At 33.3% G+C, this 22,503-nt stretch overlaps 1 protein-coding gene across 1 annotated transcript in view; it reads right to left on the bottom strand.

The window, feature by feature from the left end:
- LRRIQ1 (leucine rich repeats and IQ motif containing 1) overlaps nucleotides 1-22,503 on the bottom strand; it is a 113,766-nt gene that overhangs the window by 37,857 nt on the left and 53,406 nt on the right. Inside the window, 5 exon segments of the mRNA XM_027815279.2 lie at nucleotides 5,585-5,686; nucleotides 13,851-13,936; nucleotides 14,284-14,379; nucleotides 14,975-15,099; nucleotides 15,812-15,901. Coding sequence (XP_027671080.2) covers nucleotides 5,585-5,686; nucleotides 13,851-13,936; nucleotides 14,284-14,379; nucleotides 14,975-15,099; nucleotides 15,812-15,901 — 499 coding nt within the window.

The raw sequence follows: 22,503 nt of genomic DNA, 5'->3' as shown, positions 1-22,503 counted from the left end.
AAATATTTCAGTGCGAGAGTTCTGTTGTGTGAGCTCAAACTATATAATAAGAAACAAAGCTATAGAATTTTGAGTTTAAAAGATAGATCCCCTTCCACACTACAGGTTTCTGTAACACATTTTCATCACATCTCAGGACAGATCATACATTCTCTGGAAATGCACTATTCTGTCATTTTTCTCAGTGCTGTATGGTTCAGAAACTGCTTCCCTAATGTGGCATACAAATTTAAAGCGTGGGAGATATGTAATAATTGCATTGGTATTGTAAACATGGCAATTCAGCTAGTAGAATTGCAGCAAGGCCAGATTTAGAATGTGGTTATTAATTTTTTCAGACCACAGCTCAGTAAAAGATGACTTAATTTAGAAATGGATGTTTACAAACAATGTACTTCCTGGGAATTGAAGCCATTTATATTTTTCCATTGAAAATAGCTGGTTTTGTATTTTAGAAATTAGCTAACACAAATTATTAGCTATAGTTCAATGTCTTTTTAAACGCTCTTAAATAACAAACAACAAATGATTTAAGGCACAGAAATAATGAACATTAGCATTCCACTCTCAACACCTTCTATTAACTCTCTTGCAGATATTTAAAAGTATCAGCAATTTGAATCAATATAAATTCTATTTAATTACTGCATATACCTTTTCTTCAATGTATTCATACTGCGTAACAGAAAATCTAAGAAACTATGTTGATTATTATGTAACCATATTTTAATAAGATTACACATTTAACTCAAAGGTAACCTTAAAATTCCACTCTCTAAAGTCTCTAGTTCACATTTTTAATTAGCACTAGTAATAATAATCTATAAAAATGTTTCGCCGTATTTTTCACTTGAGATTACAAGAAGTTTCATAATTGTGAACTATCAGAAAGCTGGAAAACAGATGACTTTAAATGGATCCTTGATATTTATATTCCAGTCATATGACATAATCACAAGATCATTTTACCTCTTACTCTTGTTCCAGTATGAAAAATAAATGTTATTTCTACTGACAATTTAAAGAGAAATGAATAAATATTTCCATAATTAAAAGCAACCCGAGAAAGCATAATCTGTTCATTATTAAATTTGTATTGGTGAAATCTGTCTTAACATTATACCCATTACGTTTTCTTTAGTCACCGATTAGCATAAAATGACAGGAAATACAGTACTGCCAATTAGAACTACAGGTTCCCAAACTACAGTAAACATATCTTGACAGCATAGTCCAATGCATTTTTAATATAGTTAAACTTCCTGGCAGTGGTCATTGAGCACACTCCTGGGTAAAGTCAAGTTGTATTGTTTCCACTCCTTTGAAGTGTATGGTATAGACGTGCCACTGCTGGATATGGATATGACTAAAAATAAATGTACTATATGTGCCAATAAATCACTTAATCTACATAATTAATTAGAGCACAGTCTATGAAATTCTGAGAAAGTAAGTGAATTATACCCAAATAGTACTTGGCTAGTTTGATTGGACTTTCAGCTGATCTACTGTATCCTTCCAACTTGCTCTGCAGATTGGAATCCAGTTTCCCATTCCACTGAACAGAAATTATTTGGATAACCCACCCAAATTGTTGAGGTAGATGGATTAAAGAGGACTCCAAAAGATATACACTGTTCCCAAAGCTTGTAGCAAAACAATGTGCTAGGCCTCGGGGCTCATTCTTTAGTTTTCAGCTGCTGTGCCAGGACAAAGCACTCACACTGTTGGTTGGAAAAGTAGGTATCCTTCCTCTGTGTAAATGAAATTACAGACCCTGTAATTACAGACCCACAGCCGGCAGAGATGCTCTGTTACACAATTCAGCCAGGACTAACTGGAATTTCCCAAGAGAAGGAGTCAAAGGTAGATTCTTCCTTCAATTCCTGATCTACTTTATCCAAAATAGTCAGACTATTTTACGTTAAATCAATAACTGAAATAGCCTCCAGACAGCAAGAGGAAACACAGTTAAAAAGCTTTCTAAAAATACGCTTTGCTGCAAAATAGGAAATAATAAAAATTATCTGTGTTTCTTACAATGTTTCCAAAATTTTGAGATCTTTGAAATGTCACCAGCTACAAAACACAAAAATGTCCAAGAATATTCATTAAAAGAGTAAACAGGCATATTTCTTTTGTCAATGAACTAGCACTAACTGAAAATCAACAATTATGGTGGAAGCATAACCCTATCACATCAAAAAAAGCGGTGTAATAGACATAATCCCAGGAAATGTCCAACAAATCATCAGAAGTGAAAGTACATCAAAAGTCAGGCTTTCCTCTGTCTTCAGGTTTTTGATCAGGCTATAGCTTCTTAAAAGAAGCAGTAAACACATATTTATAGTTCCATATTCTGTGGCTTCACAACCTACTGAAGTTAATGTCACAATATATGATTTAAATAATAGTTTTAATGAAACTGTATTATACAATGACCACATGCATTAAATGAATTTTAAAGAAACTGAAACAGAATCTAGAGAGAAAGCATTAGTAGTACAATATGCACTTTGATACTAGAAATTACGCCAGAGATTAATTGTTCATAATTTACTTTCCTTTCAAAACATACAACTATGAAAGCATAACTGCTATGCTTATTGAATTCATATACCTACTTATACTCATGGTATATGCATACATATTTGTGTGCGTATATACACGTATATTGTACAGATATGTATTGACACATACACATATATATAACAAACACATGCACTAACAAACAATTAATTACATTCCCATAGTTCACACCTTCAAATGTTCCTTGTATTTTTAAATGCTTGGTTTTTGTCTGTCAGAACAATGCTTCCTCGTGCTGTTGAAGCATGTCATACAAAGGGGTTTGTCTGCCTAACTTCTGTGTGCTATTGCGGTACAAATGTGAAATAATGGTCCCCTGTGGGGATTTTTATAACATCAGTGAGTAAAGCATGATTCTTCTAAAATAATTTATGATGTCACTCAAGTTTTGAAAATGTATTTTCCTACAACGTTTATGTCAAATTAGAGATATGTGAATTTTCTCAGGGGATTAAATTTATGCAAAAGTTTTCAAAGTCAGATATTAGCATTTTGCATGCCAGCTCATCACAACTTCTGTCACATGAAAATAGTTGAATACTGCATCAACACTATGACCTCACTCTGTTTAGATATCCCTTTACAGATGCTGCATGATACTACACTATCACTATGATGCAGTAGCTTAGATGAGAAGGCAAATTATGACACAGCATAACCCTTATCTCATAAACACACAACCGTCAGATATTAAGCTCATTCCTTTTCAGTCTTTTATACCTCTTATTTTGTTATTCTTTTTTCTTATTTGTATTTTTGAACACAAACTAAAGACGCAATAAAGACAGAAGACATTTGTTACACATTTTAACTGGATTACCTCTTAAATATTCACTACCATGATGTGTTCAGTTTGAAAATCTAAAACCACTCTAATTGTTTCACTTCTGAGGACATCCTGTTTAAAAAGTAGTGACTCTGTTATTTAACAGAATTCCTCCTTGAATGGAGGAAGCTTATTTTCACCATGCAATGGACTGGCCTGCATTCTCTCCTGACCTAAAATATGGTGTCCACAAGATTTATAGGTACAGAGTGAAAACAGTCCACCTTCTTGTTACAGAAAGAACTCCTGTCACAGAACAGACCCAAAGAAATCTATTCCAGGCAAAAGAGGAAGAAATGGTCAAAAGGTGAGAGAGGGGAAATGGGAAACACACTTTTCTGTGAGTGAGGGAAAAAATGACTAATAACACAATTCTCTGAAATTATCCTGCAGGTGCTTTGCTTTGCAGTAGATAACATGCAAAGTGTTACCAAATTCTAAATTTAGAACCTTTTAGTTCTGTCTGACGGTATCTCATATACGCATAAATAAATACTTTGTGCTGCACTCTGGGCTCTAGTTCACAACTAGTGTTTTCTGGCCATACCATCTGAAGTAGCAATGCCTCAGGTAGAAGGACAATTTTATATTTTGGTTAAGAAAAAGGGTATTGCTTGTCCTCTTGAAGGCAACAGATTGTATGTAAGCACCCAATAAAAGATTGCTGAAAACAGAATCTCAGATTATTAGCTGGCCAAAGGAGTACAATGGTCCTTGAAATGAAAGATAAACAAGAGTGCCACTACAGTGCTTGCCTTTTGATGTCTAACCTGCTGTGGTGCCTTCTCTCCATGTATTCAAAAAGTAATTTTGGTAATCTTTAGAATGCATACATTGGCTTTCCTAAACAAAGGGAAATGTCTCCAGGCAGGAACAGACAAACTGGTGGCAGAAAAGCTAGGCTAAATGTACATTGACTTTAGGGTACTGAACCTGGGATCAAACTCCTCTCTTCAACATGGTTTTGAACATTCACACTACTACTTGTAGGCTTTGAGCACCCAGTGTTTTGCAGACAGTCTGCATGTCCTACTTCTCCAGCATATGTCACATTTGAGCATATAAGCATATGCCACAGGAACAGATGTGAGACACTGGGAATGCTAAATCAGGCACAGTATATACAGACTCTATATTCTAGGTAAATTCATGCTTGGATCCAAGGCAAGTAATCATGCAAACATTTTTCCTCTTCAGAATTCACCAAGAGTTGTTTCCAACCAAATTTGAGCAGGGTTTATGAATGTGAGGCAAATCCAGACTTTCATATAGCTAGGTTAATTGACTGAATTGCAGTTTGGGTATACTCTGATTGCACACCTGTCTCAGACAGGTTCTAATTTCTATCCTTATTCAGTGAATGTTAATACAGTTTTATTATTTTTAATTTTACTTTGTGGGATTGGGAATAAATCAGATAGAGTATAGCTGTGTCTTTGAGAAAGATAAAAAGACAGAGGCAACAACTGACAACTTACTGAGCACACTATTGAGTTGCAAAAGGAATCAAAACAGTCTAAAAACAATGCCTCTGGAGATGCTCAGCTTCTAACATCATGGGTATTTTAAATTGACCTGGCCTTACTGAACCAAGGAGAGTTTTAACATGAATTTCAACAGTAAAACAGCAACATCAGTGTTTAAATGTTTTTGGAAAGCCAATTTTATATTTACATGCTGAAGGTTCTTTTCTTGTCTTCAAGAAGAGAAGAATGTCAAATGGTGGAGTTTTAGGGAATATATGTGAAAGTAGCTTCTTAAAAACATTACGGTTGTCAGGAATCAATGGCTAGCTTGAGGAAAAGTGAAAATAAGATGAAGAATTTGAAGTGATATTTCATTTATAAAATTTTATTCTAGTGCTTTGTATTTTATACCTCTGTGACATGCTTTGATGGTTTTTATGATGAAGATTTAATAATAATAATAAATAAATAAATTAGTCACTAGTTCATTACAAATTAATGTCTAGGAGCACCCCCCCTGCCCTCCCCAATGAATTGAAATGTTTCACTGATGTAACTTGAGATATCCAGGAACAGATAAAAACCTTAAACTCCTGCTTTCTATTTGTGCATATTGTTTCACATTTCAAGTAGGCTTGCTTAAAAGACATTAAAAGTTATATATGCTTATATGCATAAAGCTAAGTAAAATACTTGTTCATACCTTCAAAGTAACCAGCATATATAGGCTGTGTCTTCCTTGGTGGTTTCACATGGAGATGTTTATTTTCATTGTTTTTGAACAACGCCAGGCACACAGCTGGGTCTAGATGACAAGAACAAGTTAAAATCAAAGGTCAGACCTGGCTCATTCATTCCTTCAAGCAGTTTTTCACCTTTTAGCCACTTAATAAATGAAAATACCTTTAAAATTAGGTTTTATATTCACAAAGGATTATACTTTGTAAAATAAAGCAACATAAATACACGTGCAACCGAGAACCAAAGTCACTATTTTGCAGGATTTTAACACTAGTAATCTTTTAGCTAGCTCATCTCCAAATTAAAAATAAATTCTAAAGCATATATTTCCAGAAAATATTAAAAAAATCCTGCTTTTAAAGCTTGAAATTAAAGCAGAAATATTAGCAGAATATATACCAAGCACTGTTTCTAAAAGCTTTGGTTCAGAACTATTCAGCAGGCTAAATCAAGTCATTTATACCTATAAAATATTAACAGGAGGAAGTTTATTTTTTAAAGGCTAAACTTAGAGATAATAAGCTAACCTTCTTTCACGTCCCATCTTTACTGAAATAAAAAATACTCCAAAAGTCTTTTTATACCACATTATGAAATCTTGAGTAGTTTCCTGTTATTTTGAAAACTTTGCAAAGAAGCAAATGAACACAGAATTGTATATAAACCTAGACAAACATGTTCCTAGACTGGAAAAAAAAAAAGAAGTTTAATTAAACAAGACTAAACTATTGCCAAACCACAGAAGTCAGGAAAGGTGATTCTGATGCATTTTTTTTTTTTATGCGAAGGAAGAATTGTTTGCTTGACACAGGAGGAAAGTAGGAGTTTAAGGGAAACTGGGTTAGGAAGAACGTGAAAATTCTAAGCACAGTGCAGAACAAACCAGCCAGTTATTAAAAAAACCCAAAAACCCACACCAAAACCCAAACCCCCAAAAAACCCAACCAAACAAAAAAAAAACCCTTGAGAAGAATGTAGAAACAAAAGCAGATACATAATAATGAGCAAAAGTATATAGGGTTTTGTAGGTATGACACTGAACATAAGATGAGTAAGAGAAAGCCAAAGGAAAAAATCAAAGGAATATATTTCATATGGTTAGAAGAAGAAGAAAATAACACAAGCAGAGAAATTTCTGAATATCTGAGAAACAATAAGCCAGAAGTGGTTTGTCTGCAAAGGTGACTACAAACTATCAGAAAAGAGTAGAAACTAATAAAAGTCAAGAGGAACAGCAATAGAACTTAGCAAGAAAGTAGATATAGCAAGGAAAGGATCTAAATTTTCACAAAGAATGCAAGTGTAGCAAAAATGAATATGTAAGACACTGCCAGAACAGACAGAGCAGTAAAACAGATGAGATGGAAAGACTCAAAAGAGCATTCAGACAGAATACATTTACATGACTATTCACATCTGATGCTTCATTTAGAGTTTGTTACATGACCTTATTGGTATTTATTGAGAGTTTATATGAGCATCTATAATACTGCATCAAAGTAAGCAGGTTTTTGTGTGTGTCCTTATTTATGGAAATAAAGGATCAGAATGCCCTGTTAAATCATTTTTTTATTTATTTTATTTTTAATTCGAAAAATCAAACATTTTTTACCAAGTTTAACAGCAATTTATAAAGTTGGTTTTGACTAGATCTATAATTGCAGTAGACTCTTCAGTTACAAATTAATGGAACATAACAGGATCTGAAGAGCTCCACTTTTTCTCAGAGAATGCTCTCTTGACATTAGCAAGACATGCAGGCATATTGGAACTTTGCCTTGTAAGCCCAGAGATGTCTAACTGGGTGTGGATACTTTAAGAGAGAGCAGGTTGAGAAAACACATCAGAATGTTATGGTATTTGTCAGCCCACACTGCAGCAGCATTTGGATGACAGAATGTTCTTAATGGTGTTGATTTCTCATAAAGCAGCAAACTTGACTAACAAAGGAATCAAATGGAAGTTAGGCCATGCCTTCTTCCCCAGGCAGAATTGGCAATACTTTACACTTTGTTATCTCAAATTATCTAGAAGAAGCTCTCTCATCTTGTATGATGATTATAGCTTCCAAATTAAGCCAGACGTCAAATTTAAAGAATTTTAACCCACTTTTACTAACTAAAGTATAAATTCAATGAAACAACACAAGAAGTACAATAAATAATGATTAACTCCACTAGTTTTAAAGGTAATTATTAGACTTACTCTGATCACTTTATTCACAAACTGGATTACCAGATTTGTAGGTATTTTCACTTTGCAGAGATGCATAAAGTATGCCTATTTTGGCATGTCTCCCAAGTCAAAAATAAATTTGTAGCAACCTAGTGTTCTTCATGGTAGCAAATATTTGGGTGAGTAGATCACAGTAAGATTTGTGATAAAAATATCTTGTGATAGTAATACATTATATTTTAACAGTTCTCGCTGAAATGTTAAGTAACAGAAATTATAAAAATATTTTAAGTATGAATTATTATTGTGTTTTCTGTACTTGTAAGATAAATAGCCATACAAGTGCTATACATGGATAAAAAATTTACAGAATAATATTTTTTAAAATTACAATTTTTCCAGCACCCACTGTTGGAAACTAATAGTGTTAGTAAAAAGACTTCTAGCTTCTTCTAGCTTTATGCTAGTTACAAAGCCAGTGTTTCTCATCAACAGAAGACCAAAGACAAAGTGACAAAATTGATTAAAAACTCTTATGACAAAATGTGATGGAGGATTTCTATAATTCCTTAAATAACATACTTTTTGCCTATGTGGGTCTATTGAAATTGTTTCAAAATGGCTTAAAAACTTCATCTTTCCTTAATCCAGTCTCCCTCCCAATTCCATGAAAACTCCATCCAGTCCAAAGTGAAACTATACCAAGGATATTTGGGTGAAGTCACATGAAGTTACTAGTTCCAACCTAGATTTTTCAAAGATTTATTTGTGCACAAGGATATCAGTAGTAAAGAAGGTCCATGAACTGGGAAGAGAGGGAAATGATGGAAATTGTTCTTCTAAGAGATTTCTATCAGAAGACTTATCTTTGAGTCTTTGCAAAATAATTTAAATAACCTACAGGGATTTAACACAGTGCCAGACTACTTGAATTTGTACCTACCTGGATCACCTCAACCATTGCCTACAGCTCTTTTGTTATTAAAAATGAGTCCTTTTCTTTACCTAGTCCCAAACGTAGGCAATATTACATAGATTATTTTATAATACTAGTGCTTTTCAGTCTCTGAGCGAGCTAGGGAAATGAACTGCATGTACGCTTTGATGACAAGCAATCAAATGTTTTAGATTTCACACAGAGAACTGTGAAAGAGTCCAATAATTCAAAATCATACAAATATCTTCCTGGACTCTGGCATACTCATTTAAATGTGGCTTATTAGACAATGATCTGTGCTGGCAATCTAGGAACCAGGGAGGTAATTTAATGCACATTGCTTGGCTGACTCCAAATATAGAAGATAAGTCGGACAAACACAAGAAATGTTATAGAAACAATATGGAAGGAATAGTTACTGCCTGATCTGGCATCACATTTGTTAAACAACTTCTTGATAATATGTGAAACTGGAAGAATTAATATTTGTCATTCATTTTTGTTGTGCACTATCTGTAATTAGAAAAACATAAACATATCTGTGCCAACTTTAAAGAGCTGATAAATGAAAGTAGCACACAGTGACAGATACTTATCTATAAGATAATTAAATCTGTAAATTCATTTTGAAGAAAGACCACATTTTGTTCCATCGTTAAACAGCAATGAGAACTCCAACTCATCCATGGCTGAAGTTCCTAGACTATACCACTACATGGAATACACTGCAACAACAGAAGTAGCTTTCTTTCTGCTACTAAGAAAATATAGACAAATAGTCATTTATGTAATGTGTAACAAGGAATAATAATTTCCCCCAGGTTTTTATTCTGACTGTTGTTAATTCCACAAATCCATGTTGTGCAGTCAGGTCATCTGTTCTGGAGTTGTGGCTTTTGAGGGGGGTGGGTTGGGATTTTGTTATGGGTTGGTTTTTTGTTTGTTTAATTAGTATTGCATTGCTGTCTTAAATTCTAAACTGCTGCTAAAAATAGTTGCTGATCTCTGTGAAATATCTTTATCATTGTGCTCTGGTTCTAGGAGTCAAGGCCCACTCCAGCTGCTTTTTACCTTTTTTTTTTTTTTTTCCCTACCTATGTGGCAGCAACAATTACCATCTGATGCGGTCAGTCACTGACAAGAGAGCTTTCCATTGGAAAATAAATTGTTAAACAGAAAGTAATACAGCTCTAGGAGAGAGAAGCTGAAAGCAAGACATGGCTTCCAGCTACCTTAAAAGAAAAAGAAGTTAACTTTCAGAGGCTACTACAAAATCCACTGAATCAAGGAAATTCAAAGTTAAGCAAGAAATTCTGTACTGCTGTGCCAAGACATCTTTAGGAAGATAAGATTGTTATGAGTCATAGATGCTTAATTTTTTTAAGCATAGTGAGGTGAATTAATGTCTGCTGTATTTCAATTTTTAATTAGAATTTCCATAGAAGTTTAGGCACCCCTGATAAAACAGGAATATTTCTGACATTATGCCAGTTTTACTTGGCTGCAAAATTTCTGTTTTCTTCCCACACTTTTTGTATTATCTTACTGTGGAGTAAAAATAGTTGAAGCAGACACAGCCTACATTTGGTATTGTTAAAATACAGGCCACAATTTTATTTAACTACATAAACAAGCATACATAACTGTAGTGGATTAGGGCATAACAGGCCTTAAGGCCATTAGTTGGTGGGACTGGTCTACTGCAATATAAGCATTGCCTGAATCACTCTGTGTTATAAGGTTATACTACTTTAAGCTCTTCCTTGTAATACAAACCACAGGATTCAGTGCACTTGCCAGTATTTTCCATATTTTTTCCACTACTGAGAAGGTACATGGCCAGACATATGAGGTAAGATATTTCTCAGTTACTTCTACATATCTACAGTTTAACTCTGTATTTCAGCCAGTCACTCTCAGTTTTGTGTCTAGGCAATGGAGAACTATAAGTGCTTTTACAGTGGGATTCAAGTAGCCTGTTTTTTAATTGTTTTAGGAGGAAATTAATAGCATTTAAGGTATCTATTTCTTTGCATAAAAGAATGCAGATGACTAGCTCAGATGTAGACTTCTATAATTTATCAAATTAATCCCATCACTGTTGTGCTAAGAGAAGAAAAATGTTTTAGATGGAAAATGGAAAGAAATAAATTCCTACACCTGAGGATGTTAAGAACTGAACCTGTTCATGAGTGTTCAATCCAAGCTCCAATTCAGCAGATGCCTTGACTATATTAATTGTAAAACTCTCTGAATGGAAGCTGATTTAACACTTTGCATTTGTGAATCTAAGGCATAAGGCAAAACTTTGATAGCATATGGAAGCAGACAGCATACTCTGACAGGACATTTGTTTCTACAAAACCCATCAGTAACTTAGCAGTACTTGCAATAATAAGACCATTACCATAGACTGTTCAACAGCACATAAAAGATGTTTGGGATGATGCCAAAATCTTAGAATAAAAGCTAAAAGTTTATTTGTTAATAGCTTATGATTTATGTATCTAGAACTTTTAGATGCTTTTCTTTTTGTCAGAACTTAGTGTTTTGCTCTTAAGTCAGATATGTAGTAATAAATGGATATAACATAGAAAATAGATTTTTTACACCTTACAATTCACACTTTAAGTGGATGCTGGCTTCTTATTTTCTAGTGGGTAGGAATCTTTATCACTAACAAAATTATTTAGAAGGTATTAGCACACCTTCTACTATGTTAATTCAGGAAGCTAAAATGGAAACAGTTGCATTTGTAACACTGAGGACCTGGAAATTCTAACAGAAATAATAATACTTAAAATATATTCTATGACATTTCATACATAGCTTCAGTAAGTACAAGATGGGCAAAGCTCATTTCAGAGGAGATGAAGGTGATGGGATGCTAATTTCTATAGAAACGCTACAAGACAGCGTTGACATTTACTTATTCAGATGCATTTCAATCTGCTTTTAAATACTAGAAGGAATAAAGTCTCTTATGAAATTCCTGCTTCAGTAGGATTAAACTCACAGCAATGGCCTAAGATTGTGAACTCTTTCTCTCTAGGTATACTGGAATTGCAGTAAGTATTCTAGCATGAGCTGTACCACACAGAGATCCAAGAAAGATACTGACAGCCTAATGGCTCTGGTTACAGTTTCCTGATCTGGAGCTGGCTAGCCTCAGGAGGTATATATACTCTAATTTAAATGCTGTAAAGTCCCTCTGTTCAACCAGACCCTCAAAAAGACCCTGGCTTGCTCTCACCACTTCAGAGGAGCTAGCTGATGTAAAATATAGTTATATACACAGAGATTCTTACATGAAGAATATCCCATCAGGATAATTTTTTAGTGCAACAGCTGAGATTTAGCATCAGTTTAAGATAAAAATACTTGTTTAGTTGATAAGGTCTACTTGGTCCTTATTGACCAAGGAAGGCCTGACTTTGCCAGTGTGGTATATAAGAAAGAATAGTTGGCTTGATAATCTTTGTACTGAAAAATGATTGAGTATGCAATATTTTCAGTCATATTTCTTGGTTCTGGAAATTATGCTTTCTTCCAATGTGAAAAAAGACTGCAATTTCAATGACTGTCAGATAACTCTATAGAGAAAAATTATATATATGGGTTATCTTTGTGCATGTGATAATAGTCAGAAATACAAAATATGTCTATATGAGGCAGTGTCGAGAAGAGAAAATTTGAACCTATAAAAACATTATGCAAAAGTTTTTAAATTTTTTTTAAAAAATAGTAATATACTTTGAGAATATTCCAAGTGGTACATTAAAAATCTCAACACCCATATACCATATTGAATAATCTGAACAAAGTGAATATAAACATATCTAAAAAATCTATTAGAACTACAACAAAAATAGGATAGCAAATTTGATACGCTCAATCAGACATTTATGACTGGATTAATTACTACTAATGTAAACCAGAGAGCATATAGAAAAAAAAAGATGATATAACCTAATAAGCTCTATTCATTTAAAAATGATACAGAGGCTACCACATGGAATATATGTAAACAACTCAGCTACACAGCAGATATTTACTTCTTTTTTTTTCTAATGTAACATGGTAGGGCATCATGGGAAGCTAACAAGATTTAAATATAATAACTAAACTCCTATCCATTTTTTCTCCTTTAACAAAAAAACATAGTTTGCTGATTACACGCCTGTCTCCACCCTCCCCCCCTTTTTTAAAAAATATAATTTAAACTAGAGATTTTTTTTTGTCATATTTACTTTTAGGAATGATTTTTAAAGTAGAACAAAATATACAAAGAAACATTTTTCTTAACTTTATCTGTAGGCTGAATTTTTTCCCTTTGAAGAGCAAAATGTCTTTCAATATTTTCAACACTTAATGCAGAAGAGATTTGCAAAGTTATACAAAAGATGAAAATTAACTGTAGCTTATGATAGAATTTTTTTTTTAAAAGTAAATAAAGATACACTTTCCAAAGACTATTTAGAGTTAGGTCCTGTTGCCAATCAGGCTCTTACATATGTGAATGTTTCTTATACTAGCAGTATGTTCTTAATATTTTTATTAACGTCCATTAGCATATCGTACTAACAGTTAATGATTCTAAGAAAGGTTCATTGACATAAGAAGTATCTGAGAAGAACCAGAAGACAATTACAGAGAAGCTGGATAAACACAATCTATTTCCACAATGCATATTTAATATAATAAATGACTTCATTTCATATGTCTCTAAATGTCATTTTCATAATAGTTCCAGCCTAAGTCAATAATTTTAACCTGATATTCTCCCAAGAGGAAAATACAAGAAGCACAAAATGCAGACATATAAATTCCATATCTAGAAAAAGAGATACATGAACAAAAAGAAACAAAATTTCTGTTTAGCATAGTTGTCACATACTCATCTTCAAAATGCAGTAGAAAAATTTTAAAAATCTGAATATTTTATCACTGGAACAAGTTGATTTAAATTGAGTTGCTTTTACTGAATCACACTCCACCTTTATTCAAATTAATGTTTAATGTTGTGCAGGCAAACTTCTTAAGAGAAAGACACTATTTTGAGATTTAAGAGTAGAAAAGTTTCATCAATATAACCATTTTTAAACTGTTGACTTACCTAAATTTTTATTACTGTATTTCTGGGGCTTCATTTTATGGGACCTCTTCAGCATTAGCTGTGCAGTAGAAATATCTTTAAAACCCCTAGGGGAAGAGAATAACTTACTAAACATTTCACATGTATTATGTTACACCAGCTGCATATTATTGTATAATGCACTTTTCAGAAAGAATACAACGTGTATAGTATTTCTTATGCATAGCATGAAACTTATGAAACTTTCTGAATTACACAGATAGCTGCAATGCTTATCTTAACATTACATTATTGCAACTGTCTCCCAGACACTTGTAGATGTGATTAGAGTAATTTTTACTTTGGTAGAAAACAGAGATTCTTGAAAGGTGGAACTTAAGTAACAGCAAGCAACAGCCAGCTATACTGTATCTAGTCCTGGAAATCACTAAGTAAGCAAAATAGCTTAACATACCATTCTTCTGAAATTTTCTCTTCTTTTTCAGACATGAATGAAAATTTCTTTCTTCCCTTCCAGTCAGAGAGCTGTGACGTTTTTCCCTTCCTTGACCTGAAAACAAAGTACAAGAGTGGTACTGAAAGGCAGGTAAAAAAGAAAGGGTCTCGGATGATTATTTTGCAGCCTTTGTTATTCTGCAAGTTGTTTGTGCCTTTTAAAGGCACTTTTGAAGCTTGGAAATAATACAAAAAAATCTATTTTAATACTCCAGGAAGGCTTTATCTTGGAGAGTAATAAAAGTCTGCCATCAATTTGAAATGTTTACATTTCAATTACTTGATGCATATTTCAGTCCTTTCTCTCCAAAAGAATGCAGCTGTGTAAGAAATCCCTTTTAATCTTTATCTAGTCTTACAAATCTCTATTTCAACATCTATGTTATGATATATGTGAAAAAATATAATTTTTATGATTTATAGTCAAACCTAGATAAATCAAAATACACATATATATTATATTCTTAATTCTGGTAGCCAATGAAAAATGACAACTGATATTTGGTTTTAACAAGTAAATGGCTTTTATCTCCCATAATATATTAACCAAAAGTAGCAAAAGCATCAGAAAAGCCTCAAGTTCTCCTAATTGATTTTTGTAAAATTCAAACGAACCAAATAAAATGAAAAAAATATATTATTTGACTTACCTGCCATGAAACTGGCTATTTTCTGCTGCATATGAATGTGATCTTTTAACACACTGCCAAGTGTCCGGTGGGGACAATGACAAGCTATTTGAATGTTCACTGGAATTTGAAGGCCTAGAATACTTCTAAGTAAAAGAAAGAAGAAAAATGCAGTTGATGATTCCTGCAAATTTGAATTTAAAATGCGCAAGTAAACCTGCACCAGGGTTTCAGTCTGTTACTGTAACAGAAAGGATTCTTAATGGTGACATGCCCATTATAGACCTTACTTTCAACTAACTAAATTGAGCTAAAAGATTATTTTAGTTATGAGTAATGTCCCCAAATATAATGAATTTATAAGATTCCTTTATTTTAATTGTAGGAAATAAAACATCAGTAATATTACACTTGTAACAAGAAGAGAAAACCCTACCAAAACAAAAAGCTAAAACTTCAAAGTTTAAGAAATAACTAGCAGACATTACAGTTCAATGACCTTTAGCTGTTCTGAAAACATTCAGCTGTTGTCATATAATGCAGATTTTAGTATTTTTAAAGTAGTGTGTCAACTAGCAATTTTTAATCCATTGCCAAATGTACAGATGAAGCACATCATCTTTTTTTTCTGCTACTGTGAAGTAAAGTGTTGAAATAAATCCAAAATAAAGAAAAAACTAAGCAAATGAAAGAAAATCTAAAAGAAAAATTGCATCTGGAGATGAGGAGGAAGTCTGAGACTTCTAAAAGTAATTGTGTTTTTCAAGTCAATAGATTGTCTTATTAATCACCCCAGACTAGCATATCCTTAAGGAATGAATAAAGACTGAAGAGTAAGAAGTTTCTGTGACATGTTACCTTTGGCCAGTCCAGCTTGTTTGAGAGCAGGAGTGTTTTTGAAGGGAAATGGGTGGAATCTAGAATTAGCCATTCCTTCTCTATTGCAGCCTGCATGAATGAGTAAAGTCAAAAAATGGACTGACAAAATCAGTTTAGTTTGATCACTTTTGCAAAGTCTCTTTTAAATTGTGATGCATACTGTTTCAAGTGTTTTCAAGTTGTATATCAGAACTGCCACCTGCAGAGCAATCTTCAAACACCTTTGGAGATGCTGTGTTGTATTGTTCTATTTTAAACAAATCACATTAACAGTATTTGTGGGTTGTGGGGGTTTTGGGGTTTTTGCATTTGTTTTGTTTTTTAAGTAAGATGCATCCCTTCCTTCTCAAATTCTTCTAATTTTATCCCAACATTGTTAGTAAATTCAAGTTATTAAGAAAGACTGCTGAACTCTGAAAAAAGGCCTAAAGACCATGAACAGCTTTGTTTGCTGTTTTTGACTGAGCATTTTATATCAGATGTAGGTGCCTGACGGTCAAACTTGCTTTTGCTGAGTTGAACTGAATTAGTGAAGAGTTTTCACTGAAATTTGGATTAAAAGCCTGAATGTTATATGTACTTATTTTTTCAACTAATTTATTTTTGATGTAACAGAATAATTGGCAAACTAAAATAATAGCTTGCAAAGAAGAGAGGTGACTGAATAGGTGCTATCTGTAGTGTCAAGCACTTCATGGCAGAATTCAGTTTTCTTTCATAAAAAGAGAATTTAGATTTTGTTTCAAACTCAACCTGTATATGACATTTTTTTTTATACATCCTTGAGTTTTTCAACCACGTGGTTTTTTTGATAAGCGAGAGAAGCAAATTACTTCCACACAGCAAGTAAACACCACGGAAGAATTTGGCTCCACTTAAACAGGGCTCAGTCATTCAGGCTGTTCTCACTTCAGCAACAAAGAGTTTGGGGTTCATTCCTTTTAAAATGTCTAATTTATAAAACTGGACTACCTTTCTCCTATTCATAGAATATTTCAGATTGCACTGATTTCTGACCCTAAGAAATTATCCTGACTTTGGATACTTTAATATGTATTTTGTGTAGGACTTTGCATGGCCTTAGATTGGTGAACAAGATCTTCCGAGCTCTCTGAAATTCTGACAGACAAACTATATTCCAACTATTTTGAGAAGGTTGCTTCAGGTACTAGTCACATAGTTTGGTGACTCTAAGACCACTTGTTTTATTTATAAGGTAACTGTGAGCCACTATTCTTCCATTCTGACATAGCTTTTTAAAATAAATTTTCAATAAACTCTGACTTTATTTGCATGTCTTAAAAGGGATGCATTCTTACACTTTGACTCCTTGTTTCTGGAATTCTGTATTCTTTGATTACAGTATGATTTGGGTTTTATTCTTTTATTTAATAAATCTGGACAAATTCTACGCACTTATTATTAACAGATAATACCTCTTTACCACTCTTCTCCTTCGTACCATTTCAATTCAGGATAAATATAAAATGTTAACTTTTTACCACACCTCCCCTCTCAGGTGGTCATATGTATTAAGAAATCTATGTAAATAAACCGTAGAGCCAGGCAACAAATAAAATCTACCACATTCTGTAACTGTTACATTTACCTACAACCCACTAACTTACCTCTCCTCAGTTACTACTCTTACACTGACAACCATTGAATGGTTGATTAAAAAAAAACAACTCACAGTTAAAATCTATTCCAGAAACAGGTTGTAGTAAATCAAATCCCAAAAGGTGATCATTCAAAGATGTGAAATTGGTACAATTCAGACACAGAAGACTGACAACTTCATATCTCAGCTGAGACACAGCTATGACACATTCAAGTTTTGCATTTACCTGGGGTTTATGGGCAGAACGGTCAAAATGAGTAACTATGAGAAAGGGAGACAATCTGACCAAAAACTTGCCTTGAAATTAGATAATTAGATGTTATTCTTCCTTGAATTTACTCTTCAACTGCACTATGAAAATCATATTTGTAGTTTTTCAGATAAGAATTTTTCACTTGTTTTCTAAGTGTGGGCATGCAATCTAGTCACAGGTAAATTCAATGTCTGTAAAAGATGTGTCTTCTATCTTGCTGGTATATAAAGCTATACAAAAATGGCAAATTTCTTAAGTATTTTTTTCCTCCTCTACTTGCAAAAGAATCAATACAGCTGGGAGAGAGTTACATGTACAATTTAAATGTCAATCAACTTAACTGGTGTGTACCATGATGTACAAGAATCACTTAAGCAGTGCACTGATCGAATCCTTTTGCTTTATAGTTGTACCATAATCCAATTAAAGTTCTTTGTTCTTAATATTTAGGTTGAAACTTTTCTCACAAATATTTTCTTAGCCTAGTGTCTGCCATTTGCTAATTTAATATTCCCCACAGTGTTTTTATTTCTTTCATAGCCTATAAAATGTCTTTCAGTGTTCTAACTGTTGAAAAGAAGTATCAATGAAAATATAAAAGCATGATTCAAAAGTATAAATACACAAGTAAAAAAAAATAATGATTTATTATTAAGCACATTAGGCACTCCTATGAATTTGTAGCGTATTATGGAAGTATATCACACTGTTGTTTGCTTTGGCTAACAAAAATAAACACATAATTGATTTTCAAATATATGCTCTTCAACTACTTTTATCCCTAGAGATTTTGACAGCACCAAGTTCAAGAAACTGTCCATACCTTTCTCATAAGCACAGTCCTAAATTATAATTAATGCAAAGTTTATGACAGATTTACCAATACCTAAGGCTAAAAACTAGATCAATTTCTTCTGATATTGTCCACTAAAAGAAAAACACACACCCACAATCATCCCAGATAAATTACAAAGCAAATAAAACTATAATGTTTAATTGTATGAACTACATAAACAATTATAGGCATACTATATTTATGTTTATTTCTAAAGCCAAATTAATTCCTTAATTTCATAAATACTGAGGTATATAACATATCTTTACACATGTAAATCACATACAATTGATTTAACACACATCATTTTATCTGAAGCTTTTATGTCATCCATAATTCAGTTCCATTGTTTGTTTCAAATCAAAGACTAAGTTTCAATTTTCACGAGCACACAAAACATATATAGACCTTTCTGATTTTTTTTTTAAACTTCATAGAAATAAATTCACTTCAAATTACTGTTTGAAACACATTTTTAATACCTGGCAAAGTTTTTGATTTTTTTTTTTTATTTGGGCCTTTTTTTATGACTTTATGTTAGTTTTCATTTAGCTCTTGCTCAGGACACAAACAACATACTTCCAAGACTAGAAAGAATACAGAAAACCAAATTCACTGTTAAACACAACACAATTATCCCTGATATTCTTCAGCAAGAAGGTGTGAATATACTTGGTTTTAGGGTTTTCTTTCTGGATTTTAATAATAAAACCTAGCATTTGCCATTTCCATTTATCCATTAGGATTAAGAACTTTTTCTTCTGAATCAAAAGGCTTTTTTCACCCTTTAAGAATCTAAGCCTGCCAGGGTTCTTCTCTCCCCTTTGATTTTGTAGCTCACCAATGAACTCTGGAGGCTTAGGGATTGTTTTTCATGGCATGTTGTATTTAAACTTTTTTGTTTTGTTATTCCTTCATTTTTCAAATATTTAATTTATCCCTTTCTTTGCAAAATATAATGACTGTTTACCATCAAATATTAAACTTCTGTGATCTCAGAAACAGAATCCAATCCTACAACCACCGCAGTCAGTGAGAATAGTTCTACTAAAATGGAGACTGAATGAGCTACTGAAAAGCAGAGTTTTAGTGCAAGCATTATTTAAACAATCTAAATCTAGGCATGTTTTATATGCTCTGGATTATATTCTGGAGCTACATAATAATTTCTGATGATTATACATGTAATTTGGGCTGTTCTGAGTCATACTTAAATCATGAACAAAGAACAGGTCACAGGACACAGTCTTAAACTACACTCAGCTTTGAAGCACTCCTGCAAGTAACTGTCCAAACTGGGAATAATCCTGTCACATATTGCCTGTCATCTCTCAGGTCAAGGAGGATCACAAGAGTATAATAAAACCCTAGCCAATTCCCAAACCTGTACTATGGTTGAAGCAGAGGATGCAAGAAGGCATTAACAATAAAGGTTGAAAAGAAAGGCCAGCATTTGGTATGTAACAACTCAGTTCTGGGTCAGACCATGTATCTATCTACATCAGTACTCTGCTATGAGAAGAGTTAAGCAGCAAGTGCTTATGGAAAGAATGAAAGGACCTGGACATGTTCAGGACAATCCTTCCCTCAGTATATTCTTTCAGACCTTGGAAACTGTGGTTTAAGGACTTTCTGCTAACATCTAGGAAAAGATTCTTTAACTCAAAACAGTAGTCTAACTTCTTATGACAAATATAGCCACGCAGTTAGTGTGCTTGCAAGGTCATTTCTGCGTCAATCCAGAAAGAATGCAAATCATTTACATTTCTCAGAGGATGGTGAACTGCAAAAGGCCAACATGTTGGCTGCCATGGGAGCTGAAGCTACCCCAGGTTTCCAAACACAGTGGACCTCAGAACCACGAGATGAATCATCATCTGATAAAACTGTGGAAGTATTTTTGAAAATTTGGGAGAACTAACTCTTTATACCTCTTTCCTTTCTTCCTTCACTTCTTCATTGACTCATTCACTGTTTGCAGGATAGCAATGGATTAGCCAGAAATTTTTTTATTGATATTTATGTAGTGCTTTATTTATATAGTATCTTAAGATAAAAATAGGAAAATTGCCCTACAGAAGTCAAACAAGCAGAACAAAATTAATATCCAAAAATCACTCTGAACTCAGAGTCATGACTGGCTCCTGTGCATTACAATAGAATAGGAGGAATGGTGGATGGGGGTTGGGGAGCATCTTTTATTAAGAAAAAAAATATTTCCACATTAGAATTTCACAGAAACAATGTGTGGAATTCTTTGCTTTTAAAAAAAACATTCACCTCCCAGTTCCCCTGCCTGGTTTTGTCTAACCTGTTTTTCTGGACTTCTGTTCCCCACAGTGAGGCAGCCCATTAGTGGCATTTTCAGTCAGAATGGCCCTTTTTCAACAAGATTTCACTAAGTATCTTCCCTTTCTAGATTCAAATTATTTTTTAATAAGAATAATATGTAACATGAATAAATAAATAAATAAATCAGAATTAAACTTTCCACTAGTTTTCTCTACAGAATACAAGTTTAAATAAAGTTCTTCAGGGTGATGTCCTTGATTTCTACTTTCCTAGTTTTTGGTGAGTATATTTGAACAGCACAGTTAAAATCTAGTTCGCTCCAAGAAAATAAAAAAAAAGTTAAAATGAAAAGACAAGTGAAAGCTAGTATTTTAATCCAAGGCAGAATGTTCAACAGCTTTCTATGAGTATTTCAAATAAACTGACAAAATTTCTTCTTGGGCAACATGCCACATGAAGAACTATTTTTTCTAGCGTTAGACACCTTGCAGGTTAAATAATTGCTCAGACTGGGAGAAGGAGTGGCCAGGCAGAAGGATCATAAGCCAAAGGTTAACCCTGTGGATATTCACAACAGAACAGGGCATACCACAGCCAGCCATGCTGTACTGTCTTTCATCTGGCAGAAAGCTGTAACTTTCTCTCTTGGTTTATGGCAAACATATTTAACTCTGTGGCATATTTTGTTCAAATCCTGTGCTACTGCAGGACAACATCTTTAATTTCTTTTTAAACTAAACTTCATTTCTGCCAAGGCCCAAGTATTCTTTGCTAGAAATGTCTTCTCTAAGGGCATAATGAAATTTTAACAAACTTCTTAAGAAATCACAAATTTTTAGCTCTTATAGCTGATACAAAAGGACCAGATCACTTTTCTATGCTCACTTACATATTGATAGACTGCGACCGAAAACTTCTTTAGAAATTAAAGATCTAGATATTTTTGTGTATTTAGCCTTTTCTTTCATCCAGTCTTTTCAGGAATCAGATTACTCTATGGGCTAGCTTTTCTGAGAAAATAAAGTTCACGTGTAAAGCTTAGTTCAGTGTCAGGAAGTTGAATGTCAGTGCAGGCCCAGACTTTCTAAAAAACTTCCAAAGCTAAGCCAATATCAAATATGATCAACCTTAACTAAATCATCTATTAGTTGCATTATTATTCCATTTCTAATGCCACAAAAATTCAGTCTTAATTTCCACCATTTTAAAACTATATGTAAATGTATTGATTTGAACTATTTTATAAAAAACTGTATACAGACGTCTTTTTAATTAGACAGTTTAGTGAATATACATTTCATAGAAAATGGATCTCTGAACTCCAAGCAGTAGGAAAAAATAGTCTTTTTGTCTGGGTTTGTCTTTCATGCTTTTTCACATATTTTATGTGGTGAAGATAAATAGGTTAGCACCCTAATAAAGGTTATTTTAACCTTTGGCAATGCTTCTTTTTCAACCCTTTCTTTATATAAGACAACAGAATTAGGAAAGAAAGCTGGGCACGGCTACATTCTTATGACTGCTAAAACCAAACAAATTTTTAAGCCAAAAATAGTAGTGAGTATCATATGTATTCCAGAGAAACATCACAACGATTAATTGATCCCAAGAGATCTTACAGACTTACAAAAGCTGGTTAATTATTGGAGTACATTCTTGTAAGAAAATCA

Source organism: Falco cherrug, chromosome 5 (genome assembly GCF_023634085.1).
Source record: "Falco cherrug isolate bFalChe1 chromosome 5, bFalChe1.pri, whole genome shotgun sequence".
Lineage (NCBI taxonomy): Eukaryota > Metazoa > Chordata > Aves > Falconiformes > Falconidae > Falco > Falco cherrug.
The sequence above is the reverse complement of the archived record's forward strand: the minus strand, read 5'-3'. Positions and strand labels throughout refer to the sequence as shown.